Source organism: Sminthopsis crassicaudata, chromosome 1 (assembly GCF_048593235.1).
Source record: "Sminthopsis crassicaudata isolate SCR6 chromosome 1, ASM4859323v1, whole genome shotgun sequence".
NCBI classification, from domain to species: Eukaryota; Metazoa; Chordata; class Mammalia; order Dasyuromorphia; family Dasyuridae; genus Sminthopsis; species Sminthopsis crassicaudata.
In genome coordinates, this window is record NC_133617.1 from 745,261,529 (window position 1) to 745,289,247 (window position 27,719).

Below are 27,719 nucleotides of genomic sequence, written 5' to 3' on the forward strand. Positions count from 1 at the left end.
ATATTAGACAGTGGTAGCATCAAAATAGGTTTTTATATAAAGGAGGGATTCTTTATCTGGGGTCCATGTGGGCATTCATTGGTTAAGAAAAAAATTGTATTTTTATTTTCTTATTTGTTCACTGACCTAAATTTAGCATTTAATTCAATTATTTGAGAACATTACTTTGAAAAGGGCTCAGACTGTCTTTTCCAAAATGCCAGAGAAACTCGAGACACTCAGAAGGCTAACCCTGGACATAGAAGTTGGCTTGTGGACTTGGTCATAATGAACATGAGATTGCAAGGTGAGGGGGTGAACTGAGAAGGCCTTTGTGGCAGGAGGATGATCAGGGCAAAGATATGAAGACCCAAGAGATGTAGTGTGGTGGTGAGGAGAAGCTTGAAGGTCTGTTTGGTCCGACTGTGGGCTGCAGGGAGAGGAGAGCTGGCAGGGGCTTCTAGGAAGAATGGGAAGGCTTGGTTTGTGATGGGGTTGAACAACATAGCCAACAGAGGGTGGCTCATTTGGGTGGCTGGAGTAGCCCTGGGAAGGAAGTGTGGAAGAGGCTCTGGCAGGAGTGAGAAATGGTTGGGTGTTAGAGAATATGGCTAAGGTTAAGAGGGAAGGGAGGATCATGCTGTGGCTGAGAACTCTATTGGAGAACTAATGGTTCCCTCATCAGAAATTGGGAAGTTCAGAAGAAGGCAGTTTGGGAAAGATGATTAGGCCTGCTTGAGCAATATCAAGCTGCAGAGGTCTGGGAGACAAGTGTTGGAAAGCATCCATTGAGGAAGAAGTGGTTCAGGTTTGGAACTGAGATCAATTTAAAGCAGGGGGCACCAAAATCACTAGGAAATGTCTTGAATGGAAGGAAACTGCACACTCTGCACTTTAACCCCAATCAGTTAGAGACAATTAATTAAAAAGCCTTCCCTATTTCTGTGGGACACCATTGGTCTCTGATTCATCAGACTTGGAGCCCAGAAGCCTTCCTTGCACTTAGCCCACATATCTGTTCTGTGGTTGTTAGTTCCCAGTGCCAGCACCACAGACTTCCCCCTTCTTCTCCCCCTCCTGACCCTGCACTACTGCGGCAGCCTTCTGGTGGCTCTCTATACCTGCTATTTTTCCCCATGCTGCTGAAGTGATCTTAGAGGGTGCTTCAGATCAGGGCATGTCCTGCTCCATAAACTAAAAACCACAGCCTGGCCTTTTTTCTGGCCATTTTCCAATGATCCAGATGGATCCTAACTGCCCTGGCCTTTTTGCTGCTTGAATACACTTGCTCCTTTTTTCTCTTCTGGTTTCCTTTAAGATTCAGTTCAAATTGTACTTTTACAGAAAGCCTTTTGTATATGTGTAGTTATTTGCATATTGTCTCCCATTGGACTGAACTACTTCAGCATAGAATTTTTTCTATTTTTCCTTTCTGAACTCAGAACTGAGCCTTGTGCTTGACATAAGTACCATTTCAGTGCCCTCTGAATGTTTCCTACTGACTCCCAATGCGTTCTTCTACTAATTGTATTCTATCTCTCTCTCTAAAGCAATTCTACTTAACATTGAATTTTAAAAGAAAAGAATATTATCTGGAGCAGAATAAAACATATGTATATAGTTCAGGTGTAGGATGTTTTGACTGCATGATAATAGATTAGGGGAAACATTCTCAGAAACCAGTTAATAGTTTTCCAGTCTGGCCAAAGCTTAACAAAGAAGTGTCTCTCACTCCTAGTTAGTTCACAATAAATGTAAGACTGTCTCTTAGTTTCAAAAATCAAGATTTCTCCTTGAAATTAAATCTAATTAGGGAAGACTGATGAGATATTTTGATTTAAAAGACTGAGAATTCTTCGACATCATCAGCACACAGGTGAAGCCTTTTTGTTCTATGTCCATCTGGACATGGAATCTGGTGAATTCACAGAGTCTAGAGAAGTGACATATGTGGGATTGGCTTTAGGATGAAGGATTGTTGTAAAGTGGGGGGAATAAGAAGAGACCAAGGAAATAAGCACTTTGGACCATGTGGTGTCAGAAACTGGGCTTGGTTCTTTGCAACTCTTAATCTTATCTTACCCTCACAAGGATCCTGTGGAGGAAGGGAATTATTAATTTTTTTTTTTTTTTTTTTTTAAGACAGTTAAGGAGATGGGCAGGTAGTGTTTAGGTACCTTGCTTAAAGTCACACAGGTAGTAAATGTTTAAAACTGGATTTGAACAAGATTAGGAGAAATTCTTGTTTAAAGAATTTGAACAAGAGCATTTGGGGATGTCTTCAAGGGGAGAATAAGACTTATCGTTAATGACTTGGTTTTTTGCCAATCTAGTTTAGGGCAAATTCTTCTACTTAGAGAATGGGTAAATGATGTGGGAGCTTTGAAGCTCTGGGAATGGATGGACTCTTTAGAGAATCAGGTAGATAGAAATATAAAAGGATTGCCTTGATGCTAGGGAAATGAGGTAAAATTTGTAATGACTCCAGTTTTCTATTTGCATGATTTCTTCTAGCTCTGTGTTCTGTTTTAAGATCTTCATTCAGTCTCCACCATGCTTTCTTCCCTTTTCTAAGACATTTTCATAGATGTGCTGCTGCATTCATAGTCTAGTTTTGAGTTTTGTCCAGCCTCGTCTTAATGAAGTGAAATTTGCTTCCATTTGAAGACCTCTATTATCTCTATACCTTGTTGCCTAAACATCAGACATTTGATTGTAAATATTTATTTGAGACTTCGGTTTTGTTACTGCCTCCTTTCAGAAATACTCATTGTTTCATGTGAACTCTTATGGGACTCGGATTTTTTTTTTTTTTTTTTTAATTAAATAATCTCCATCCTGATGGTTAGGCCATAGCCAGTTTATTTTCTTTTATTCTTTTTTGTTTAAAACTCTTATTAGATTTGTAAAATGCCCATCTCAACAGGCATTCTTAAGTATGTTTCCATTTATGATCACGAGTATTATTCCCATATTTTCAACTATGATCCAAAAAATTAAAACCCATTTCATAGATATTACCCACTTATTTTCTACTTTTCTCCCCATATCTGTTTTCCTTTTCTGCGTTTCTTTCCTTAATTGGGCAGTAATGAGAAAAGCAAAAGCATAGTCCCTCACAGTAGACTCAACTTCTTATCTAAGACTTAATAAACTTAGAGATTCTTTCTCCCCTTTTATTTTTGCCCACATGAATTACCCAAAATGAATAGTAATCATTTACTATGAGCCTTTGGAAATTCTTTGTTATGTATAATTATAGCCTTCACATCTCTTTACTGAGAGAAGGAAAGTGTTTTTTTGTTTGTTTGTTTTTCATCAGTTGAGCTCTTGGGACTAGATTAGTTTTTTTTGGTAACTGATTCAAGTATAGGCCCATTTAATTCTGTTAAGAGGCAGTAGGGTATAGGAGATAGAGAATTCTCCTTTCTGTAGTGGTCTGCCCCTTCATCTCCTATTCTTTTCTTTTAAAATTCAATGTTAAGTAGAATTGCTTTAGAGAGAGAGATAGAATACAATTAGTAGAAGAACGCATTGGGAGTCAGTAGTATTTTACTTTGGGTCAGAGGTGAGTGGGTGGAAAGTACTTTTTTTTTTTTTTTTTTTTTTTTTTGGATGATGAGACACAATCACTTAATAGGTCAGGGGAAGGGAAATTCTGACAATGTGTTTCATTAGGTTTCTTCACTATTTCTCTCTTTTTCTTTATTTACTGCCTGATAACTTTTATGTTCCATGTTGCACTGATCTGTAAACATTATAAGCACAGAGCCTTTCTTATCTAATTTTGGTTTCTTTCCCAGTATTTTACTTTTTTGAATGAAGTAAAGAATTTTTAAAAATTTTCTTGCAAGAATGAGTGCCTGAGTTAGTAGACATATCTTTGAAACTCCTAAGACAGCATTTTATTTCTTACCCTGAAGCATAAGTCCTTCCTCTGATTCCCTTATTAATTGGATATTACTAAAATCACATGATAAGAATATGCATTCCTTATTATACAACCAGTCCCTGCCCCCAAAGAGCTTCCATTCTTTTGGGGGAAAATAACTAACCTCCATCCTTGATTATTCTTTGATATCCTTGTGGGTTTCAATTTTCTAATTCGTTTCATTTCTACAATTTAATTTTCATAACTGTGGAAACCAAATTCATTTCTTACATTTTCAAAATGTGGAAACCAAATTCAATTCTTATGATCTCCCCCCCCTTTTGTAATCCTTGTACAGATTCCTTAAGTTGGATTTTTTCTGTATTTCTTAAATTTATTGGCTCATAGAATATGCTTAATGAAAACAGCCCACTTCATCCAGTTTTTTTTGGGGGGGTTACTGCTCTCACCCTCTTTCCCCCTCCTCTCCCTCTTCCCGAACAGTTTAGTGCATTGTCTGTCCTGGGTCTCCTCTTATTTGACTCTTTGAACAGTCATTGTTTCTTTTTTTATCAAAGCAACTCTTGCTGAGACTGGATTAGGGTTAGTAAACTAAAGAGACCGATGACAACTATGACAACTTTTGAGCTGAAATGATTATTTTACAAAAACTAGTGAATATCCTTTTCTTTTGCAAATATGTGAACCATGGAAAAGACACTTACATATTTTTCAACTCTTTCTGGGATTCTAAAAAACTTTTTTTTATAATTATATTTATTTTTATAAGCATTTGTTATCTCTTCCTCATCTTATTTCACTGAACAACTTAAAAAAGAAAACTGGTAAGAAATGTATATTTTATGGCAAAGCAAACTCCTACTGTCTGTGTTCAAAATATTTTATATCTCTTGATATTTTAAGTCCTGTCCCATGCTAGCAGGGAGTGAGTCGTATATTTCATCTTGAGTCCTTTGGGCTATTGGTTTAATCATTGGATCATTCAAAATGCTCAAGACTTAAAAAATTGGTTGTCTTTCTAATGCTGTTATCATTATATAAATTGTCCTCCTGTGTCCTCTGACTTGACTCTTCTATCAGTTCATACAGGTTCCAAGTTTCCTCTGAATCTCTCTGTTTCATTCTATCTTATATTAGTTACAATGTTAGTGCATTATTTTTGTGAACTGTACTTTGTTCAGCCATTTCCCATTAGATTGGCTTTCCCTTAATTTACAGTTTTGGCTACTACAAGAAAAGCTGTTACAAATATTTTTGTATATATGAAACCTTTTCCTCTTTGATCTTTTTGGGGGAGAGTGAAGAGGATTGGCTTACTAGTGGTTATTGCTGGGTTAAAGGGTATAGTTCTGAACTGCTTTCCAGAATGGATAAGCCTAGTTCACAGCTTCAACCACAGTGTCTATTTTCCCACAGTGCCCCATCATTTACTTTCTTTTTTTTTCTTTTTTTTTTCTTTCTTTTTTTTTTTGGTCATCTTAATCAAAGTATGAGAAGGAATCTGGAGTCACATTAATTTGCAATTCTCTTTTTTAGTATTTTTTCATATGGATATTGATAGGTTAGGTTTCTGCCCTTAAAAACTGCTTGGGAATGGCTCTTATTCTTTATGTATTTGAATCATTTCTGTGTATATGTCTTGAATATAAGACCTTTATCAGAGAAATTTGTTAGAATGATTTTTTCTCCCCCATTTTTCTGTTTCCCTTCTAATTTTAATTTCATGTCTTTTTTCTTTCTATAGATATCATATCATTTATTTGAATGGTCTATAATTATTTTAGTAAGAGCACAGTATCTTCCTTTATTAGCTGATGATTTCTGATCCTTTTTATTCTGAGGATTTGTTTCTATATAGTTTCTATTTTATTTCCACTGAAATTTGTTTCATATAATCACCAAAATATCAAAATATTGTTTTGGGGGCAATATTTGACAGTTTTTAACTACCATTCTTAAAGACTACTTTTTTGATTTTGTTTACAATGAATTGTTTCATTGCTATTTTGTAATTTTTATTTATTATTTTATCATATAATTTATTGGGAAAAAGGAGCTCTATTCTTTCTATTCTCTCTTGAACATTATTACAAGTTTTGCTTTCTAAAATTAAAAAAAAAACTGGTGATGGTGGGTTTTTTCCTTTTTTTTTTTTTTTAAAGTAACATGTGACTTGTATAAGGTTATAAAAAAGAGCCAAATGGGTGATTATTTATTTATTTTCTTCTGAAAATATAGGTTCTTGTTAAGCCTTTAGGAGACCGAGGATACCTTTTCCTTCTCTCACCATGGCAGATGGCTTCACCATATGGTAAGTGTGTTTTTAATGGTTAAGCTTTTATGCAGTCTTTTTTCTTCTCTGTACACTTCCAATGCATTTCCAATACATTTTGCTTTTATTTTCCCAGAGCATCAGACTGCCAAGACAAGAATCCTACATGCCCTGTTTCTGTTTCAGGAGCCTAGAGGAGTAGTGAGTTGTAAGTTATTAATAGGATTAATGGAATTAAATGTTGTTGGTTATATAGTAATAGTGTTGGTAACTTATTGCAATGTCAGGTATAACTATTAATAAGTTTTGTTTCTTCTATGAGAAATTAATAATTATTTTTTCATGTGTCTCATCGATATCCTTATTGAAAGGAATTAAATTTAAAAACAAAACTTTATTTATAAAATATTTTAGAATTATAGCTAATAAATTTCCTGATGGTATTTGATGATATGTTTATGATTCTTAATTAGTTTTCAGGCTAAAATTTGTATTTAAATGTGATTGGATATTAATGTCTATGAAAATAAGACTATTCAAACCATGTTGTGTTTGTTTTCTTCTGGTTTAAGAGATGGCAGGTATCCTGTAAAGGATACTTGTTTTGCTATAATTCATATTATACAATTAAAGTTCCCAAAGTCTGTTTTTAACATTTTTTCACTCTTGTGAGGTTCATGCACTAGAGACTTGTGTAATCCTACTCATTTAATTTTGAAGGAATATCCTTCTCTCAGGCCTCATTATATGGATGGAAAAACTACTGATAGTTTTGATGTAAGGAAACACACCAAGTTCTTGAGAGGTTTCTGCAGAGACTCCTCCCCAGTGTGAGTACCTGGAGTACACTGCACATGTAGCCAGAGGGTCTATTGGGAACCCCTCCCTTCACTAGCACATGTCACCAGTGTGCTGACCTGAGAGGTTCTTATTTTGGAGGGAAAAGAAGAGACTTGCCATCTTGACTCTGGCTACCCGCAAATCACTAAGCTTCAGTTTCTAATAGCTAATCATCTACTTCACAGGTTTGTTGTAAGGAAGGTACTTGAGAAGTTACAAAGGATGGTATCAAAGTTAGAATTTCCTGCCATTTTAGCTATTACTAAGTAACCATTAAAGCTGTATATGGGCTAGGTTTTTGGCCTCTAAGGAATGGGTTGGTTTTATATGTGCTAAAATAAAATAGACTTTAACTTGAGCATAATAAGATTAGCTTTTTTTTTAAAAAACACAAATGTCAATGAGAGGTGTGTATTTTCTCTTTGAATTAGAACTATATTTAATAACTGTCATACCTAGTAATGTGTTTTGCTTTACTTTAACAGCACAGAAAGCGTTACCTAAAGTAGTAACACAGGAACGTCATGAGACCACCCTTGAAAACATACCAGGAATCATGAAATTAATTCCATCCATACATTTTGCCTTAATTCAGTGTCGTAAAGATTTAAATTTTATCAATACTACCACTTTCAGTACTGTTGTTGAAAAGCATATAAGTGAATATTTTAGGCGAGGTTTTGGGTTAGGTAGACGTAGAGAATTTGTCATGTATCCATATGACCCACGCTTAGATGATAGAAAAATTCTTATATTCGGCTCCAAAAAACAAGTCACATGTTGACAGTTCCTTGCACAACTATATTTTCCAGTCCGAAACATATCAGTTACCAGTTTGTAAAGTTAAGGAACTGATGGAAGAAAATAGGAAAGTTCATCAGTTTAGTCCAGTTTCCGATTATGAAGGGCCTGAAGAAGAAGTGGATTTTTTAAAACTCAAACTTCGAAAGAGAAATAATAGCTCCAAGAATGATAATGTCACAATTGGAAAGAAGTGGAAGCCGTCTAATTCTTGGGACTATGATCAGGACAGGCTTAAAGAACTGATTAATTTAATTCAGTGTAGGAAAAAAAATGTAGGTGGGGAGTCTGATACAGAAGACAGTAGAGACAAAACTGGTCTGAAAAGGAAGCCGGGGAATCATCCTGGAAATCTGAGGAAGCACCGGAAAGTCAGCGATTCTTCTGAAAATAGCAATTTATGTGAAGGTAACTTCTGATTTCCTCTGAAGCTTTGATGTTTGTTTGTTAGCACAGCCTGTTGGTTTCTCAACTTCTGTTGATATTTTTCTCCCTGTTTAATGGTTGTCTTTTTCTATTATCAGACATTTGTTTTTGGTCATTCCCAGCCTGCTTCCCGCTGATAAAAACAAATCTATGTAATGAAGTAATGTGGAGATGAGCAAAACAAATATCTTATTGACTGTGTTTTAAAATGGGTTTAGTTTTTTGTATTAAAAGGAGGAAAGTAAATGCAATTTGACTTTGGACATTCAGCTCAATTTTAGTAATTAGATTTTTATAAACAATGAGCATATAAAGGGGACATCTTGTTCTCTAGAAATAATGATGTGCTGTAGAATCTGGCACTAGGCTTTCCTGACTTCTAATATGAAATTTGATTCTTGGGAACAGAAGGTTTTGCAAGGGTCAATGTTGAAAAATTACCCATGGATATGTTTTACAAATAAAAAGCAATAATAATAATAATTAAAAAAAAAAAAAGAAATTTGATCCTTAATATAGGTTATATCTTCAACTTTCCTGAGTTTAAAAAAAAAGAAAGGACGTCTTTTAATGCTAAACCCAGAAATTTGATTTAATTTATTTTGGAAGTATTGTCACCTTTTCTTAACACCAGTTAAAGATACACAGTCCAGGTCAATATTAAAATCTTGTTTTGTCTTAGAATATGCTGATCAATTTTTTTTTTTAAGATAAAATTTTTTTTTAACTTTAGCATTTACAATGCAATAAATTTGTTTTTCTCTATCAGAATTCTTATTAGCTAGTAATTTTACTTTGTGCCTATGATTGTAAAGACTCAGCATGTCAAAAATAATAGAATCATAGAATTTCAGAATTAGAAGTGACCTTAGAGGATTGAATATGGATCACAACATAGTATTTTCACCTTTTTTGTTGTTTGCTTGCTTTTTGTTTTCTTTTTCCTTTTTGATCTGATTTTTCTGTGCAGCATTATAATTGTGAAAATATGTATAGAAGAATTGCACATGTTTAACCTATATTGGATTACTTGTCTACGAGAAGGAGGGAGACATGGGAAGCAGAAAAAAATTGGAACACAAGGTTTTGCAAGGGTGGATGTTGAAATTATCTTTTCATGTATTTTGAAAATTTAAAGTTATTTTAAAAAAATTACCTCAGAGATCATCTGACCCGATTTGGAGCTGCACATTTTTGATAGGTGGTCATTCAACTTAGTATTTTGATAATCTCCTTATCTACCTCAATCCACTTTTGGACAGCTGGCTGAACTAAGAAAATTATTTTTTATGAAGCTGACATTTATTTGCCTTTCTGAAACTTGCACCTCTTTCCTAATAATGTCTTTTGAGAACAAACAAAATAGATCCAACTCTATTGTCACATTGTAAATTTTCAAGTACTCTATTTTGAATTATTACTCAAGATATGGTTACTTCTGGTGTGTGGGGAGGCAGGGATGGAGGTGAAGGGTGAGACAGACCAACAGAGAATGTTAGTCCTTGCGTTAACCTTGTCATTTTCATGTAAATGCTTTGTAGAATTGAAAACCTGTCCAAAGATATTTTGGTTTTGGATTAAGTAGTTTTAAGAAATTGTATTATAGTTGAGTTAAAATTTAAGAAGAATTTTTTATATAGAATAAGTTGCCTTTATTCTGGCCTTCCTGTGTTAATCATCAGCATGTATTTTATAAAGATTAAAAAGTTGACTCTAACTGAATTCCTATATATTTAATCTATAGCTTATTGTTTGTATTATATGTTTGATTTTTAATTTTTCATGTTGGTCAAGAATTTATCATCATTACTTTAAATATTAATTACATTATGTTTTTCTTATTCTCTTCTCCTTCTTTTCTTCTAGGTTCTCCACATTCTGTTTTCTCACTTATCAGTGGATTTGGTGGACATGATACTGATTTGAGACAGCAAGATAGTTCTGAACCTGGCGTTTCTGACACGAGGACCCTGATTAAATTGCTTTTGGAAACTCTAGCTAGTTCAAGAAATTTGGATCCAACGTTGGCTTATTCTGTCAGTCAAGCCTTAGGAAGCAGTGATGAATCTAGGGATGATCTGAGGCCAAAGCAGGAGTATGTATTAATTTCTGCACAGAACAAGGAAGAATATGAGCAGCCAAGTTGTACAAAAGTAGAAAATATAAATTGTAAAGAACCCAAAAGTCCGATTGTCTTGGAAGCTGATGCCTCTTCTTTAAAGTATCCCATTGATGTTGATTTAAGAGTCTCCTCTAGTGAAGTTGGCTCTGAGTCCAAGCTCCATTTGAAAGAAGTAAGTAGTATGTTATATGTATAGAAGTGAATACAATTATCCTTATATTATGGATTGTTAGTTTATTGCATGTGGCACAGGAGAATAGCTCTGGCATTGGGATATAACTTCTGGGTTCAAGTCCTTTCTTTGAGCATTATTGTGTGCACATTACTTGATCTTGCTGACCTTCTTAGTTTTCACATCTGTAAAGTTGGAATAATAACCTGTGTACCTACCTTGCAGGGTTACTCTCAAGAAAATGAGATTAAATGAAAGACAGAAAGTTAGTTTATGAATCACAGAGTTCCATAATAAAATTGGTACTTTTAGAGAAGGAACATATGATTCATGAGGAAATTTCTTTTGGTGCTGATGTATAGTCAGAATTTTTAAATGCAAATTGAATTTTACTAGAAAGATAGTGATTTTCTGTATGGGAAGGACAGGACTGGACCTTTTTTTCTTTACTATTTTTCCTTGTTCATAGAGGTTGTTGTCCAACATGATTAGCGGGGAAGAGGGATAGATAGTAAGAGTTACACTTAATACCTTGAGGCCCAGATGAAATACAAATCTAGTATAGTAAAAGAACTGGAAGATATGGTTGCTGCCAGTTACATTTGAAAAATTGGTAGGGAATGGGAGCTGTCTTGTAGGTTTAGAGAAAAGATGTGTCCAGATTTTTAATTTTTTTTTTTTTTTTTTTTTTTTTTTTTTTTTTTTGGGTAAGATAAATAATGTTTCTTAATGGAAGAATTCTAGAATGTAGTTAAAATAAAAATTGCTGCCATCTTTTAGTTACGTGTGCCCCCTGCCTATAATAACCCACCAAACCCATTCTTTGTAACAAAGGACACAATAGGGGGAGAAAAGGGACACTTTAAAAAGCAGTTCATCAAGACTAACCCAATGCTGAGTCTGATAAGCCATCCTCCCCTCCACTCCCCATGGCTGCAAGGAGGTGCATTTTCTTTTCCTTAGAATGTAGCATTTGAATGGAATGGTGAATAACCACCTGGATATGGAAGATAGTTATCTCAAAAAAAAGGCAATATTGCTTTCATCAATAACTTGATTCCCTATTTTGAAAGAACTTATAGATTGATAGAATGGTCTTATATGTAACTTATCTAGCATTTAGTGTGGGATTTGATACATTTTTCATTCTCTTTGTGAACAGGGTTAAGAGATTTGGGTTACAAAATGAAATACAGTCAGGTGGATTAACATTTATTAAATATTGGTATGTGAAAAGTAATTATATTCCATATATATATACATACAAGGCAGGTAAAAATTCTGTATAAACATATATCTTTGAATATGTATATGCACATATACATATATGTATACACATCCTGATACTTACCCTCTCTCCCCCTTTTATATATATTAGCACCTCCACAGCCACATAAGCACATACATATAAGAATGGGGTGGGGGGAAAGGTGTGGAGAAGTTGGTACCGGAGGTGAATTTGAAGAAAACTAGGAAACTTTCTGTATCATCTTGGAGAAGACAATCCAGGTTGCAGTGCCCCACATATCCATGTTTGCTTTAATTTAATTTTTATCTTTTTAATGTTTTACACAAAGGCATAAACAGTATTATTGTAGCACAGAGCCAAAAGAGCTAGCCAAGGTGCTGATTAACAGTTACTATTTTAAACTATCTCAGTACTTGGCATATAACAGGCACATAATAAGTATTTATTAATTGATAAATGTAAGAAACTACTTTTGAGTTTAAAAAAAAAAAGTCAGAAGTTAAGGTGTGGCTCTATGGCTTTGTTTTTTCTTAGTGTTTTGTGAGTCTGCGTCAGCTCTGATGTGGTCAAAAAAGGGCATACAGTCCTCTGATGGGTTGGGGACCTCTTACAGATTGGGGGCCTGCAGATGGCTCCTCTGCCTTTTCCAACCCTGGTTAGAGGGAAAACTTGTGATGCCTCAGGCCTCCCCAGGGCCTCGTGTCAAGAAGGATGTCCTTAGGAGGACAGCCAAATGTTAGAGGGCCATGAAGCATTGAAGTTCAGAGAGGACAGGAAAACTGTGCTTGACTCTGATCCCACAAGGCCGGTGAGAGCCAAATTTAGATTTGATAACAAGGAAGATATGGGCCCACCAAGCAGCTTTGTTGTTGAGTCCTATGGTTTCTTTATTGGGTCACAGAACTCCCGGTTTGAAAACTGTACTCCATCTGTGTGTAGGTAACTTATTGGCAATTAGATAATCTCCTTGGATATTGAGATTAAAGACAGAGCAAATATATATTAAAGGCAAAGCATAAACTTATGTTTTTATGATCTGTATTGGTCATGTTAGCAGGATATTCCCTTCAGCAATCAAGGCCATATCCAGGTGGAAAGGGAGGCCTAGAGAGAACATTGTCTCATGGGAGGTCTCTAATCAAAACTGAACAATGACTTACTTGTTGTAGTTGGAAACCAGAGAATGACAGTACATTTAGGTATACTTTATTTTAGGTATAGCCATTTAAAAAAATAAATTGGAATGATGAATTTGATATGACCAGTAAAAGAAACCAGAGATGAGATTATTGGCTTGGAGTCAGAGCACAACAGCATTATCAAAGTATTTTGAAAGAAAATGTTTTTTTAATCAGAGTCAGATGGAGAAAGACAAAATGATAAACTGGTATGAAAGTGTTAATGATATTTGAAAAGCAATCTGATCTTAATGTAGCCTCAAGGGAGATTCTCATAGTATGAATCAAAGCACCTTATATTACATTAGAATTCAGATGACATGAAAAATGGCATATGTCAACATTAAATACATACAGTTCTTTAGACATAACAGCTTTCCCCATCACAGTTTTGATATATCATAAACATAAGAAATTAAATGGGGTTTTTTTTGGAAGGATTGTGGAAGCCACAGACAACATGACAAGGCTAGCAGACAACACAAAAAAAAATTCAGAAACTCAGAAATACATAGAATATATGCATAGCATTGTATAATATCAAGAAAAAAGAAAAGGAAATCTGGAAAGCTGAAAGACTTTCTTCTCTGTTATGGAGAGAAGGCCAAAAATTTTTATAGAAATTTTCTACATCTTTGGGATACTATGCTCCCAACCCCTATGATGTGGAAAGGATATACAGCTATTTCTCTTAGACTTTTCAATAAATAACAGATTGGCTCTTTATTTCATAAATGCTTACCTTTAGTTCACATTCTTTTATATTGTGACCATTTCCTGTAAATGAAAGCCAAATATATATACTCAATCCCTAGTTACAGTTTTTCAAACATTGATAAAAATTTTAATTGACATTAATGAGCCGCTATTTTAAATTGATATTACTATTCCATATGACATCACTCATGCAGGTGGGAAAGATCCAGCTTTTGTAAAAGGGTGAAGAATATAAATATGCACTGAGAAAATAGGTGTTATATAGATGGAAATATTTTCAAATTACTCCCTCTAAAATGCATGTTATTTTGTTTGCTTGTTTGTTTTAGGGAAATACCAATAATACTTACCTAAACAATTCTTTTAACTAGGAAAAGTATAAGGCAGGAGGGTCATAGCCTTATTTAATTCCCCCCCCCCCCCCCAGGCTGGGGTTAAGTGACTTGCCCAAGGTCACACAGCTAGGAAATGTTAAGTGTCTGAGACCAGATTTGAACTCGGGTCCTCCTGAATTCAGGGATGGTGCTCTATCCACTGTGCCACCTAGCTGCCCCACCTTATTTAATTTTAATTACATTTGTTAGGGTTCGTTTTTGAAAAAAGTTGGCTAAATATTACTGTGAGAAAAACAATTTTTGCCATTGATGCTTTGAGTATGTACATTAAATTGGATGTTTTGATTTGCTTAATTTTTAGGATCCAAAAAGTAGTAGTATGAATAATTTTGATAATTACAACTTGAGTACTACCACATCTTTTGAACATGGCAGACGTAAACATCACTCTCACTCAAGTAATGCCATGGAGGGTGGAATGCATTGGAAACTAATTCCAATTACAGGTAAGAACTAACCACTTGGAGTTTCCTAAGGTCAAGGGAAGTAAATGTTTAGTTTTCTAAAGGTGTGCAATTTTCCTGGGTTTGCCTCTTGGCTCATTTTTTTTCTGAATGTATGATATTTCTAATAAAATATTAAGTGATGTCTGTGTGTAGGTTTTTACAGCTTTGTAAGACTTGGTTCATGCAATAGAGATAAGGAATGCTTATCTCATTGAGTAGCTCACGTGTTGCTGGACTCTTTGACAATAAATACATTGCTCCCAAATGTGATAGGTGTTTACCACTAAGTCAGGCACTCATGGATACTAAGGAGCCAAAGCACTGTGGTTTTGGATTGTGGAGAGTGACATGCAAGTTCTCTGAAAAAAAGATGACAGAAGTCTTGTTCTTAATAAAGGTTCCATATAAGTCCTTACTCATACCATGAAATATCTTCTCATTTTAGAAGAAGTTCATATCAAGTTGGGGATGGTTTAGCTTGAAATCCTCTGATTGGAATGAAATTGTTTTCTGAATGGAGAAAGTCATCGTAGAGAAATACTTTTACATTTTGATGACTTTACGTAGTGAAATTGAATTGAGAGCCAGGAAGTAGTTCAGTGCAAGCTAAAAGAACAGTCACTTTTTTAGTCTGGAGATTGAAGCTTTATTATTGCTATGCTGTGGATGTATTTATCTTTGATATCCTTGATGAAAATGAGGTTCTTGTTTATCTTTCTTTAAGTTGGTCTGGTGTTAGTTGCTCTTACCCCATATCCTCTTTTTACTCTTTATTGTTAGTTCTTATAAATCTTTTCAAGGAAAATGGCATCTTTCCAGAAAGAGTGACTAGCTATGATGTAGCCATTGCTCAGACAAAGGGATGCTGAGGATGACCTCCTCTGGGATTGAAATCACTGTCAGGGCTTGACCAGAAAGGAAGAGACCCTAGGACATAGGCAGAGGAGGGTGTGCTGCCCACTCCTGAGAGAGAATGTAAAGCTGGGTTCACTGACTGAAAACAAGAGGATTGTCTGGACCGGTTGTTACTTTGCTATCTCGATTTTCTTCAGGTGAATTCTCTGTGATTTCCCCATTCTTTTTTGGAAAATCATTTGGAGAATGTCTGAATGTCAGCTTCTAGGCTTTAATATTAAATCTAACCTCCTTAAGTGTTTCTTACTTGGAAAGGAACAATGGAACATCTTATCTAAATCTTATCCATTAGGAAAATACGATAGGATTATTTTAAGCAATATTTTATAGTGTTTGTAAGCTTTTAGTTTGTCTGAAAGGTGCTAAATAGATTTACTAGATATCTTTGGAGAAAGTCCACAAATGCTAACTGCTGCTTTCTCCCAGGAGGGAATGCAAGAAGTCCAGAAGATCAACTTGGGGAGCATGAGGATAACCAGACACCAGGTGAGCAGGCAGTGGATTTGCTTTGTTCTCTCCCCCACAGTGTGCCCAACTCCAGGACTGCTGCCTGCATTTTTGGGCCTTAATAACCTCATAGAAGGGCATTTTGAGGGGTCCTTAAGTGACAAGAGGTGATGAAAGACCACCTGTACGATTTGTACAATAATGATCAGCTACTTTCAGATATACTTAGAGGAATATTTTCAGGAAGTATCTGAATTTTCTTTAAGGGTTTACAGTTCTTTCATCTGTAGCAGATTCTGTCTAGTGTTAACAGCACAAAAGAACACTTACTCTGCTGAGAACTGATGAAAAAGCATGACATCATTATAGCAGTTGCTTTAAGAACTTTTTTTTTTTAATTGACAGATGTTTAAGTTCTTCCTCTTGTAATTAAAATATTTTTTAAAAGTAGAATTTGGACTTTCTATGTCCCAGCTTTTCAATTTCATCTGAGGTGGGGGTTTTTGGCTTTTTTATCTATCTATCTATTTATTTATTTATTTATTTTTTGCTTTTGTTTTAATTTTTGTTCTCTAATTCAGTCTGGCTCTAGTATGTGGGATATGCATATGTATCTGTACGCATATATATATGTGTGTATGTGTATATAGTTATACAATTGTAGCTATCTGAACTCAATTTCTTCTGGTTAATTTTGGAAGTAGTAGTAGAACATGTTCTCTCTTAGTATTTCATAGTGGACCTTTTATTGTGTTCCTTTTTTTTTTTTTTTTTTTTTTTTTTCTTTTTTAGTTTGTTTGCTTTTGTTTTAATTTTGTTCTCTAATTCAGTCTGGCTCTAGTATGTGGGATATGCATATGTGTCTGTACACATATATGTGTGTGTATGTGTATATAGTTATAAAGTTACTGCTATCTGAACTCAGTTTCTTCTGGTTAATTTTGGAAGTAGTTGTAGAATGTGTTCTCTCTTAGTATTTCATGGTGGACCTTTTATTATGTTGTCTTTTTTTTTTTTTTTTTTTCCCTTTTTGGTGCTTTGCTTCAGTATCAAATTCTGCTTTGGAGGAAAAGGACATGAGTGATTTTATGGTTTGAACAGACTTTGGTAGTGATCACTTCTCTTGGAACAGTTTTAAACTGTTTTCTTTGGGAAAACCTTCTTTAGATTCTTAATCTAGGCACAGTAAGAAGATTAGACTTAACATAGTACATCTTGAGGGTTCTGTTCCTGGAAAGGACAGGAATATTTAACAAACATGTTAAATGGGATCATACTTGAACACTTCTGTAGTTATTACCTAGGTATTGTGCTTCAAAAGATTCTGCCTTTAGAGAAATTATACTTTTGTATAATTTGTTTCTATACTTTCTTCCTTGATGGAATATTCACACAGACACTTTGTTAAATAAAAAAAATCACAGAATTGTACTGTTTACCACAGTGAAATTAGTACGTTTTTTAACTTTCAGAGTTATTATGGAGAAAGAACTTTGCAAAGTGTAAAGTATAATAGAAATATGAGCTGCAGTTGTTCTACACTGTTTTATATTGTTCTTGAATATGGGTTCTACACTGTTTTATATTGTTCTTGAATATGGGTTCTACATTGTTTTATATTGTTCTTGAATATAGGTTCTACACTGCTTTATATTGTTCTTGAATATGGATTCTACACTGTTTTACATTGTTCTTGAATATGGGAGAGACAAAGACTACCCGGGTTTTAGAGTTGGAGGAACTGGGTTGGGATTCTGGTTCTGCTCTATTATTTTTGCCAAGTTGTTCCACCTACTTTTCTTGGTTGAACTTCAATGGCCTCTGAGGAGCTTCCAGTTTTAAGTTGTGATCTTGTAAGGCATTCAGTGTATTAGGGGATAGTTATGAGGAAAATATTTTGAATTGGATAAAATTTTTTTATCCAGTGAAAGTAGTTTAATAATAAAATCCTAATGCATTTCAGACTTAATGTTGCTTCTTTATAAGTAAAGAGTTAGTCTTATTAATCTTAAATTGATTTTTCATAAATCTGCAAAATTATTTTGATTTTCAAGACTATTTCTTAAACCACAAACCTGACAGCATATAGATTAAAGTAATATAATTCAGATCAGCTGCTTCAAAATTGTATTCCAGATAAAACATATTGTTGTAATATGCATATGTAATATGCAACTTTAGTTGTACAGTAGGTAAGTGCTAATTTGAACAGGGAGTTACTATGTGGTTAAACTATTTTGAAAGAATTTGATGAAACTGAGGGCTTTGATTTGAAGGATCTTCTATTTCTTTGACATACATCTACTAGGATTAACAGTTTATTAACATTTGCCACCAGTTAAGAGAACTGCAGTTACTGAAAGCTTTTTGAAGTGGTCAGGGATTAATATTTCACTCGTGAAAATAAAGCTCAATCTATCTGTAATGTTCTTAAGAGGCTGCTATGTGTCGGGCATTGTGCTAAATGCTGGGTATACAAATAGGAAGGAAGAAGAAAGACATTCTCATGTCAAGGAGAAGAGCCACAATCTGAAAAGCCATTTGGGGATGTGTAGAAAAGGAGATGTCTTACTGGAGCTCCTTCTTTACATGGAGCTTTTGGTGTTCTTGGTTACTCCCCCCCAGAGGAGGAGAAGGTGATGAAAGATGTGTGATACCAAAACCCAATGGATCCTGAAGGATGTTGAAGTGTTTTTGGTGACAAGGTTCTGGGGATATGATAGAGAAGGCAGAAAATCCTCCACATGCAGTGCCAGCCGGGTTGGCAGGGAGCATTTTAAAGAGTCTACTAACTGACACGCTACTAGTGATGTAACAACAAAAGGAAACAGTCCCTAGCCTCAAGAAGCCAATATTTTACTGAGAGAAAACAGAGTTTGTGAGATAAATAATTATCCCAAATATACAATTTTGGAAAAGAATATGAAATTGACTGCTTGAATGTACTTTGAACTTCTTTTTTTAAGTCTTTATAAAGAGATGCTTGTATTTTTATAATCATGTAAAACAGCATTTTTCATTGAAAACATTTTTCAAACTCTGAAAAATGGGTGTGTACTGTGTAGCATTTCACTTAAGGAAATCTTCTTCACTGGAACATATCAAAACATGTGTTTAAAAAATGCTTCATCTTTTTGGAGTTTTTTAGGTCAGTTTATTTACAAACATGTTACACAAAATCTTAACAAAGTGGACATTTTATTATGTTTACCTGGTAGTTGTCTCAGTGCTTTAGTATTACTAATGGAGATGACCATAGCTGTCATGACTTGGCAAACACTGAAAGAACTGAGCAGACCTGCTTAAAGAATAGCCTCTCGGCACCAACCCAGCCTGCTGCTGATGCCAAGTTTGCGTGTTCTCTCCCACTCAAAAATGAAAATGGCAAAAGGCCATTTCCTCTATTGCTCAGAATTGCTATTTTGATAGAATTTGGAGTCCAGCCACATATAGGACAACTAGAATATGACTGAGATTCACACTTGGAATTTAAAATTTTTTTCTAGGTATCTACTGCTGTGACTCAAATTAGAATGAAAAGTGCCTTGTTTTAGACGCAAACTAATATTGAAAAATTTCCCAATTTGGGGGATAAAAGATGGTTTGATTTAAATTGCCTAATGTGCTATTTGGCACCGAGGAGGGGGTTTATTACAGGGTAAAGAAAAGTAGCTTAGTCTTCCTTAAAATTCTTCCAATTATTTTTATTTTTGTTTATTAATCTTTTTGGTTTGCTCTTATAATAATCAATTTTTCCTATGTAGGTATGAAATCCCTGGAAGAACAGCTGGTGTGTCTGCCACCGGAGGACGCCTTTCCTAACGATCCCCGGGTAATAAGTAGGCAGAAGAGCTCTGATGACCAGTGTCCATACTCTCCATTTTCAGGCACAGTAAAGGGGATACCAGGAAATGGGACACTCAAAAGTCAGGGGAGGAAAATGGAGGAGCAGTGTGTGCTAGCCACAGAGAGTCCTTTGGCAGCCACACATGTACTGAGTGGAACCACAGAAAATACAATGTTAGAAGAATATAATTTTTTTTCAAGGAAAATAGAAGAGATTTTGAAACAAAAAAACATTTCCTATGTCAGTCGAATATCTACACCTTCCTTCTCAGCACAAGAAAAAATAACTAGACTTTCTGCGTATGTATGTTCTGAAGCCTCTGAAATTAGTATTCAGGACTTTGTAAATGGCTTACATGAAAAATTGAACATTATCATTGCCAAAACGTTATCCTGTGGCCAGCACACACCTACAATTTGTATTAGTCCTGAAGATAGTTGTACAAGGATAGGGTTGAATATTCCAACAAATCAGGTTATACAAGTTTCGTCAAGTGATTTCAACACTGAACGAGGATCAGAATCTCACCATCATCATTCTATGCAGAAAGAGACCGACTCTCATGAGCAGCCTTCTTCGACCACGTTGGGTTTGGCTGAAGTAGAAATGGATCAAGTTCACCAGGTTCCAGAATCCGTACGGACGCCTGACCAAACGGCTTCTAGTGAGGGTACCCTGGAATCCATGGAGAAAGAATTTTCCAAAACACCCAATGACATAAACATTTCCGCTCAGCCATCTTTGTCAAATTTTATAAGCCAGTTAGAGCCAGAAGTGTTTAACAGCTTGGTAAAAATCATGAAAGATGTCCAGAAAAATACTGTGAAATTTTATATTCATGAAGAAGAAGAAAGTATGCTTTGCAAAGAAATAAAGGTAAATACACTTGAAGAAATTGCAGAGATATGAAAATACAAATATGGGTTTGGTTTAGATAAAGAACTTGAAATCAGAAATTCTTAAAGTCAGATTCTTAATTTTCTTAATTTCTTTCTACAAGTTAATGCTATTTTGTCACAATGCTTTAAACTCTTGTAAAAGCTATTTTAAATCTTTGTCTAGTTTTTTTCTCTACAGATTGAAAAAAAAAGCACCTTTAAAAATAATAATCCAGTGATAAACTTTGTTTTATATAAGTTGTGACAGTTTAAGTATATAAGATAATACCATGATCTTTTATATTTGCATGTTTTTAACTTATTCAAGCATTCACATGATTTTATTATCAGTAACCTCATTTTCATTTTTGCATTGACAGCCATTCACATTCCAGGCTGTTCACAGTAGAGGAAAAAAAAAAAACCAAACAAACAGAGATGCTGGGTCCAGGCCAGGGCTGAGCCCACCCAACTCACTCTTGAGGCAGCTGGGGAGGCTAAAAGGATCTTAGAAGATGTCGGCTCCTTTGCCCCTGTACCTCTGGGTTCTTCTGACATAACAGGGCTGGCCCTGGTCCTGCCCCTCTTGTCCAGCACAGCTCTCCTCCACCTTGTGTTTAATGGGTCATTTCATGGTTACTATGTGGGAAAAAGTGCATGTTATTAAATTAATGTTTTGTTCTAAAGAATTATATGCAGAAAAGTTTATTTTTAGTCATTTCTAGTAAAAGATTCCAGTTCTTTGGGGTTTGCAGGAAACTTTTAATTCCCTCTTTCCTATCAGTTCAATATAGAGAAGTGTTTTTGATTGATGTACCTTTTGCAGGAAAGGTGATACCTGTGAACCCTGGGATTGATTGCATCGCACATCTTTGAATTTGTTTTATCATTTTTATAGTTAATCTTTGTGGGAGATAAACTGATTTCATTTTACTTTTTGACCTTGGGAGGATTATTTAATGAAGAAAATAAAAATTGTTCTCCTAACCTTTTCATTTACGAAAACTTATCCTTAAGGTGAAAGGCAGCATTGAGCAGCCCTAAAGTCAGGAGACCCCGGGGCATATTCTACCTCTGGGACTTTTGAGCAAGAGTCCACTGTTCTTTGTGGATCTGCTTCTTTGTAGGGAGTTCCCACACCAGAACCTCTCAGCATTAAAGAAGTAACTGAGTCAGTCAATATATTGGAATATATATAGTATATAGGAAATGTTCTTTAGAATAATTATTTTCTTGTTCTAAGAAGGATAACCTTCCCATATTGAATAGATTTATCAAAAGTTATGCTTTCAGTCTTTTGCAAAATCTCAACAAATTGAAATCATTTTTACAACTTGGCTTTCAAGAGAAATGAGCAAAAATTGAGGGGGATTCTTTTCAAGGATTTATTCCCTCAAAAGGAAAGAAAAATTCCAGGAGGAATATTAGAGTGTAATGCTAGACTAATGTGATTAAAATTACTTTCTTTTAGAGCTACATTGGTATAAACCATAACTGGTGTTTATGATGACCTTATAAGATCATCAAATACCTCCAAATGTCATATTTAACTCTAATCTTTTATTTTATGAGGATAAAAGTGCACCATTTAAATTCTTTTTGGCTTATCTGTTATATAGAACATGTACTTGAATAGAGTACTCTTATATGTTAAGGCATTAGCTATATAAAACATTTATAGTGTCTTAAAACTTTTAGTTTGTTTTATGGTTATAAAGCTCTTTACATAATTGAGGCCATAATAATATTTTTAAGGAACTTAAGACTCGTAGAACTTGAGTTGACTTTCTCAGTATGATTGGATTATTAGTTAAGTGGCAGAGCCAGGACTCAAAACCTGTGCTGTTTCCACTCCACCCGTTTTCCAGTTGGCCCCCAGCTATGGTTGTTGCTGGGATGCTGCCAGGGTGATTGGAAGTAGACCTCAGAGTCAAACTCTTTTTCCTACTTTCCCCCACTTGCCTGATTAGAAAAAGGAATCAAGTAAGAATTGAGAAATAGGACAGTTGTTAGGATTTGGGGTATTAGAACAGCATAGAGGTGACTGGTAGAGCTTTAATTGCCAAAATTACCGAAAAATAGCAAATAGATTTGCTTGCTTCTTTTCCCCCATGTAGCCTAATGGATTTTAAGCACTGGAATCAGAAAATATTAGTCTCTTCCTCATGTCACATTTATGTTGTTCTGTCATGAGACAAATAATTACATGTTTTGTATTTATTTACATAACTGGGGAAAAAGTATGTTTTTTGTTTGCCAGAGATAGTATGAAAATGAAAGGTTACATTAAAAGCTTTAATTATTTCAGCCAAGGACTGTTGCAAAATTGCAAGAAAAGGTATAATCCTCTCAATAAAATGAATCTCCAAATGGTAGACAGATTGAATTTTTGTTGAATTTTCATGACTTAAGATGATTGTAATAGAATCACAACTTTTGAGATAGCTAGCTAGACTGACTTCAAGAGCTGAAGCAGCTTGATTACAGCCCATTCTGTGTAGCCTTGATCAGAAGACCTCCGGTAAAGGAAAGTCTCCTCAAAGTTGCTCATTGTTTTTTTGGAGAGTTTCTTGTCCAAGTTTTCATGGCTCCAGACTGAAGTGGCTTTGCAGCTAGGACCCAGCTCTCCCCCTGTGGCCTTCTGGGGCCCAGTCTTTGCACAAAGTTGTGAAGATGTTTGATGAACAGAGGAGCTCCTTGGGCCTGGAACTGTTTTCCTTCTAGAGACAATTTTGCTGTTCTTTGAAATAACCTGAAAAAAGAAAAAGTAAAAGATAATTTGAAAAATCTTGTCATAAAGACTAGGTGAGTTTTGAAACTTTCAGATGGTTCCTTAAGAAAAGTTGCTTCCAAGTGAGGAGAAGGAGATTTTAATCCTTGCCTTTCCTCTGGCTTTGGGTTTCTGTCAAGTCAAGGGGTAGACTCCAATGTTTGATGCTTCGCTGAACATTTCATAAGTCTATACAACTTTTTGTGATATTGGGATTTACTTAGCACTTCCTATCTGATTTTTCCTTGCAAATTTGGGCCTTCTTCAGACTAATTTTTTTCCCTCCTTGAACAGGAATACCTTATCAAATTAGGCAATACAGAATGTCATCCAGAGCAGTTTTTGGAAAGAAGATCAACATTAGATAAACTATTGATCATTATTCAAAATGAAGATATTGCAAGTTTCATTCACAAGGTAGGCCTATTAGGGAGTGGTACCAACTTTGTAAAGAATAATTTGTTACTATCTTTGTCAAACTATTGTTAAATGTTAATCTGTGAAATACAGAGACATTTGTGGGTTTGTTGTTGCAGTTTGTTTTAGGATTCATCATCTTGGAGTTGCCTTTCTTCCTCAGTTGTGAAATGGCCTCCTTTTTTTTTTTTTACTTTGCTGCATTCTACTCTTCTTGAGTGTCACTTCCTCCCTGAGATTTTTGGTCATACTACACTGTTATTTTTCTGACTTACTAGATTGTAAGTTACTTAGAGGTTAGAATCAGTTTAATAATTTTTTGAAATTCCTCCAGTGCAATTTGATCACATGCCTTAGCTGCCTGCTTACTTATTGATATATCTGTATGTTTGTCCATTGATCTTTATGGCGACATAGATAGAGACATATGGGCATAGATAGTCAGATTGTGTTTAATTTAGATGATGGCCTGGAGTCCCATAGAAACTTCACTTTTGTGTTAAAATTATTTTTGTAGATTTTAATAGACTTCATTACATAGCCCCTTCACATTTGCATTTCAGTGAGTAATTTATTTTCTTTTTCTTTAAACAGGTTCCTGGCTTAGTGACTTTGAAGAGGCTCTCCTGTGTTAGTTTTGCTGGAGTTGATAGCTTAGATGATGTTAAAAACCACACATACAATGAACTGTTTGTTTCTGGAGGTTTTATTGTGTCTGATGAATCTGTTCTAAATCCAGAAGCGATAACAGTTGGTAAGAATTTTATTTCTTAAAATACTTCTCACTTCTGCTTGCCTTCTTACTCAGTTTTAAGTCTTCCTCAAGACTTTTTGCTTTTTAATCTTTTCTCAACATTCTGTACCTCTGTTGCCATGTAGTAGCCGGCTGCGTTGTCTTGGTGAGTTTTAGTTCTGTCCTTTTGGTCATGGATCTAACATTTATGCTTCTCCCCCAATAGTGTATGATGGGTGTGTTGTTGATAACTCATTCATAGCTGGCTCCCATAAACCATATAGTCCTTGGGGTTGGGTTTCTGCCCTAATGTGGCTTGTCACCACGCACTGCTGTGGATAGAGGCCTAGACCTAAGGACAATCTGAATTGCCTTGTGACCTCAGACACTCGGCAGCTATGCGATTCTAGGCAAGTTGCTTCCACTTCTCACCTATAAAATGGAAATAATATATAGCAGTTGCTAGTTACTGTTATTATTAGCTGTATAACTAACTCCTTTATGGCTTGACAAAAAAATCTGTAAGAGTTATAGCTGGGGAAAAAAAAAATCATGCTCTAGCAGTCTTAATTATGAAACTCCACAAGTTGAGGTAGATTGGCGCTTCTCATGGAAGGTGCAGAGTCTGGTCAGTGGGTACGTACTCAGAACCTTGGGGTCAGCTCTTATAGCCTCCTCCACGTCACCTAGGATAGCGTTTCCTATTCTCTGTTTATGATGTGTTTTTGATGATCCTTATTTTAGCTTTTCCATGGTCCTGGAGCCTCCCCTCTCATCACCCTGATGCTTTCTAGGATATTTCCTGAATTTACTTTACTAGAAGTTCATATGAATGCATTACCTCCTTTTTTATTGTTTTATTTTCCTTTTTAAATAACTGGCAGTCTTTTTTGGGGAAATAATTGTGCTGTACTACTTGATGCCATTGACCTGTCCTTACCCTTATTTTGGGCATTTGTCTGTAGAGAATTTGAAGAGGCTGCAGGTTTTATTTATCGCTCCTTCTGCATGTCCCTTCTCCCTCCTGCCTGGCTCGCCATGACGAAGTGCCTGGGTTCTCCCCACATCCCTGTGGGCCGGTACTGCGAGCATTCTTGTTCCTTGGCTAGGTGGACTCCATAGATACTTGTCATTCTGGTCTTTGGAAGTGAGACCCCCCCAACATCCCCTGACCCATTCTTAGATAAGTCTTAGGAGGCCATCTGGGCTGCTGATAACTGGGTGGACCCCACATCTGCTGTGGTACATCTGGGTTAGAGGGCCATTGAAGGGAGTGGCATGCCTTTGGGCTTCTCTTCCCAGTGACTCCAAGGTTCGAGAGGCTCTGGTTGGAGTCTTGGAGATGTCTCTGTCTCTCTGGGTAAGAGAGTGGCCAGCTGCCTCTCCCCATCCCTTCTGACCAGCCCAGGCTGCCTTAGTGCATAGTGAGAGCTTCTTGTGGGGATCTTGGTCCTTGGGGGCTCCTGCAAAGCGCCCTGCTGTGCTCTGCTGCTGGTGCCTTTCTCAGGCGGTCCTGTCCAGTTCAATTTTTTCAGTTGGAGGCTGCTGACATTTAGGAAAGAGTGTGGGGGAAGGGATTCCTGTTGGCCTTTTGATGGGTTTTCTTTCTGTTTTCCCCACTATCATGTGTATCTTGTGAGTGATTCTCTCTTTTCAGTCATTGGTCCCATGTGTTGGACACTTACCTCTAGCTGTTATGAAGATCCAATGAGATGATTTTTGAGAAGAGTGCTTAGTTAGTGCCTGGTACATAGTGGGTGCTTTATTATTGTGTATTCCCTTCCCCTTTTTATCACTGTGTGTCACTAGAAGTCCTGTAACCTACGTCCTTATTCTAAAGGACTAGCTCCAGTGTCCTTCATCTCGCCTCATGCTCTGGGCCATGTTCTGGAACACTTGGGGTGCAAACAGGCCCGACTGCCTAATGGACCGGCAGCACTGACCCCTGCTAGCCTGGCCACTTTAGGCGTGTACTTAAGGATGCTCTGGCCACAATATTGCCATCTCCAGGACCTGGTTCAGATTACTCCTGGAATTAAATGCTGCTTCTTAGAACTATCCAGGGGGAAAGAAATGAAAGTTTGTGAATGCAAGATATTTGGTTTCTCTATAATTTGTCTAATTAACTGAATTATTTTTGTTCTTTATAACAGAAAAACTAAAACGGTTCTTGGCATTTCTTGAAGAACTAAATACTCCAGATGGCAAATGGCAATGGAAAATCCATTGTAAAATCCAGAAAAAGCTCAAAGAAGTGGGCAGGTAAGTATTAGAAAACAAAAAGTATATTGATTGTGAGTTTATTGATATCATTCAGGTTTTGCCTTTAGTCAAAAAAAAAAAAAATTAGGAGTTAGAGAGGGAGAAAGTTATTTTTTCTCTGGAAACACTGCTTTTGGCCTTAAGAAAATAGCCCTGGAAGAGAGGTGGCATTTTTTTTGTTTGTTTGTTTTGTTTTGTTTTGAATTCATGGTTTTGAAACTCCCACAAAGACAAAATTGGATTCGTTAGTAATTAATTATGTGTGTCAAATAATGGGAATGCTTTAGCCTTCTATGATGAAGTAAGTGATGTGATTCCCTAAAGAGGGTTCCTCCAAGGGGAGTTTCCCTTAGTGGCTCTGAGATCTGCTCCTTTGTTGGTCTAGAGCAGGGGTTTTCAAATTAAGGCCCGTGGTCCAGATGCGGCCCGCTGAAAACGTTTATGCAGCCCGCCGGGTTATGGCAAATGGACTGAGTTTTTGTTTTTACTATAGTCCGGCCCTCCCACAGTTTGAGGGACAGTGAACTGGCCCCCTATTTAAAAAGTTTTGAGGACCACTGGTCTAGAGTATTTCTGAAAAGCCTTTCGACCAGTGGGGTGGGGCTGGGCAGATTATGGTGGCGATTGTTGCTTGCCCATAGTTGCTAAACTGACAAAAGGCATGACTTGATCTCTGTTGGCCAACCCCAATGACTGGCTCTCCTTTCCCTCCCCTCACACCTGCAGTCGTGCCAAGGCCTTTGTCAAGGATTCTGAGCCTCCTTGTACAATCTCACCTTAACCTCCCATGGGCACCCCCATTCCAGGAAAGGCTATCATCTGCTGGAGCTCCGGCCATGGCCTTATGAGCCTGCGGGTGCGTGCCCGGTCCCCAGTCAATTGGTGAGCATGGCATGCCTGCTAGATGCCCAGCACTGGACAGAGTGCCAAGGACAGAGAGAGACTGAAAAGTGCTTTTAGG

General features: G+C 36.1%; 1 protein-coding gene across 1 annotated transcript in view; it reads left to right on the top strand.

Annotated features, from left to right (window-relative positions):
- The window catches only part of TASOR (transcription activation suppressor), a 74,652-nt gene that overhangs the window by 41,859 nt on the left and 5,074 nt on the right, over positions 1-27,719 (top strand). Inside the window, 11 exon segments of the mRNA XM_074284422.1 lie at positions 6,110-6,182; positions 6,280-6,351; positions 7,469-7,725; positions 7,727-8,192; positions 10,077-10,504; positions 14,345-14,489; positions 15,831-15,890; positions 19,616-20,574; positions 23,641-23,763; positions 24,358-24,517; positions 26,650-26,758. Coding sequence (XP_074140523.1) covers positions 6,110-6,182; positions 6,280-6,351; positions 7,469-7,725; positions 7,727-8,192; positions 10,077-10,504; positions 14,345-14,489; positions 15,831-15,890; positions 19,616-20,574; positions 23,641-23,763; positions 24,358-24,517; positions 26,650-26,758 — 2,852 coding nt within the window.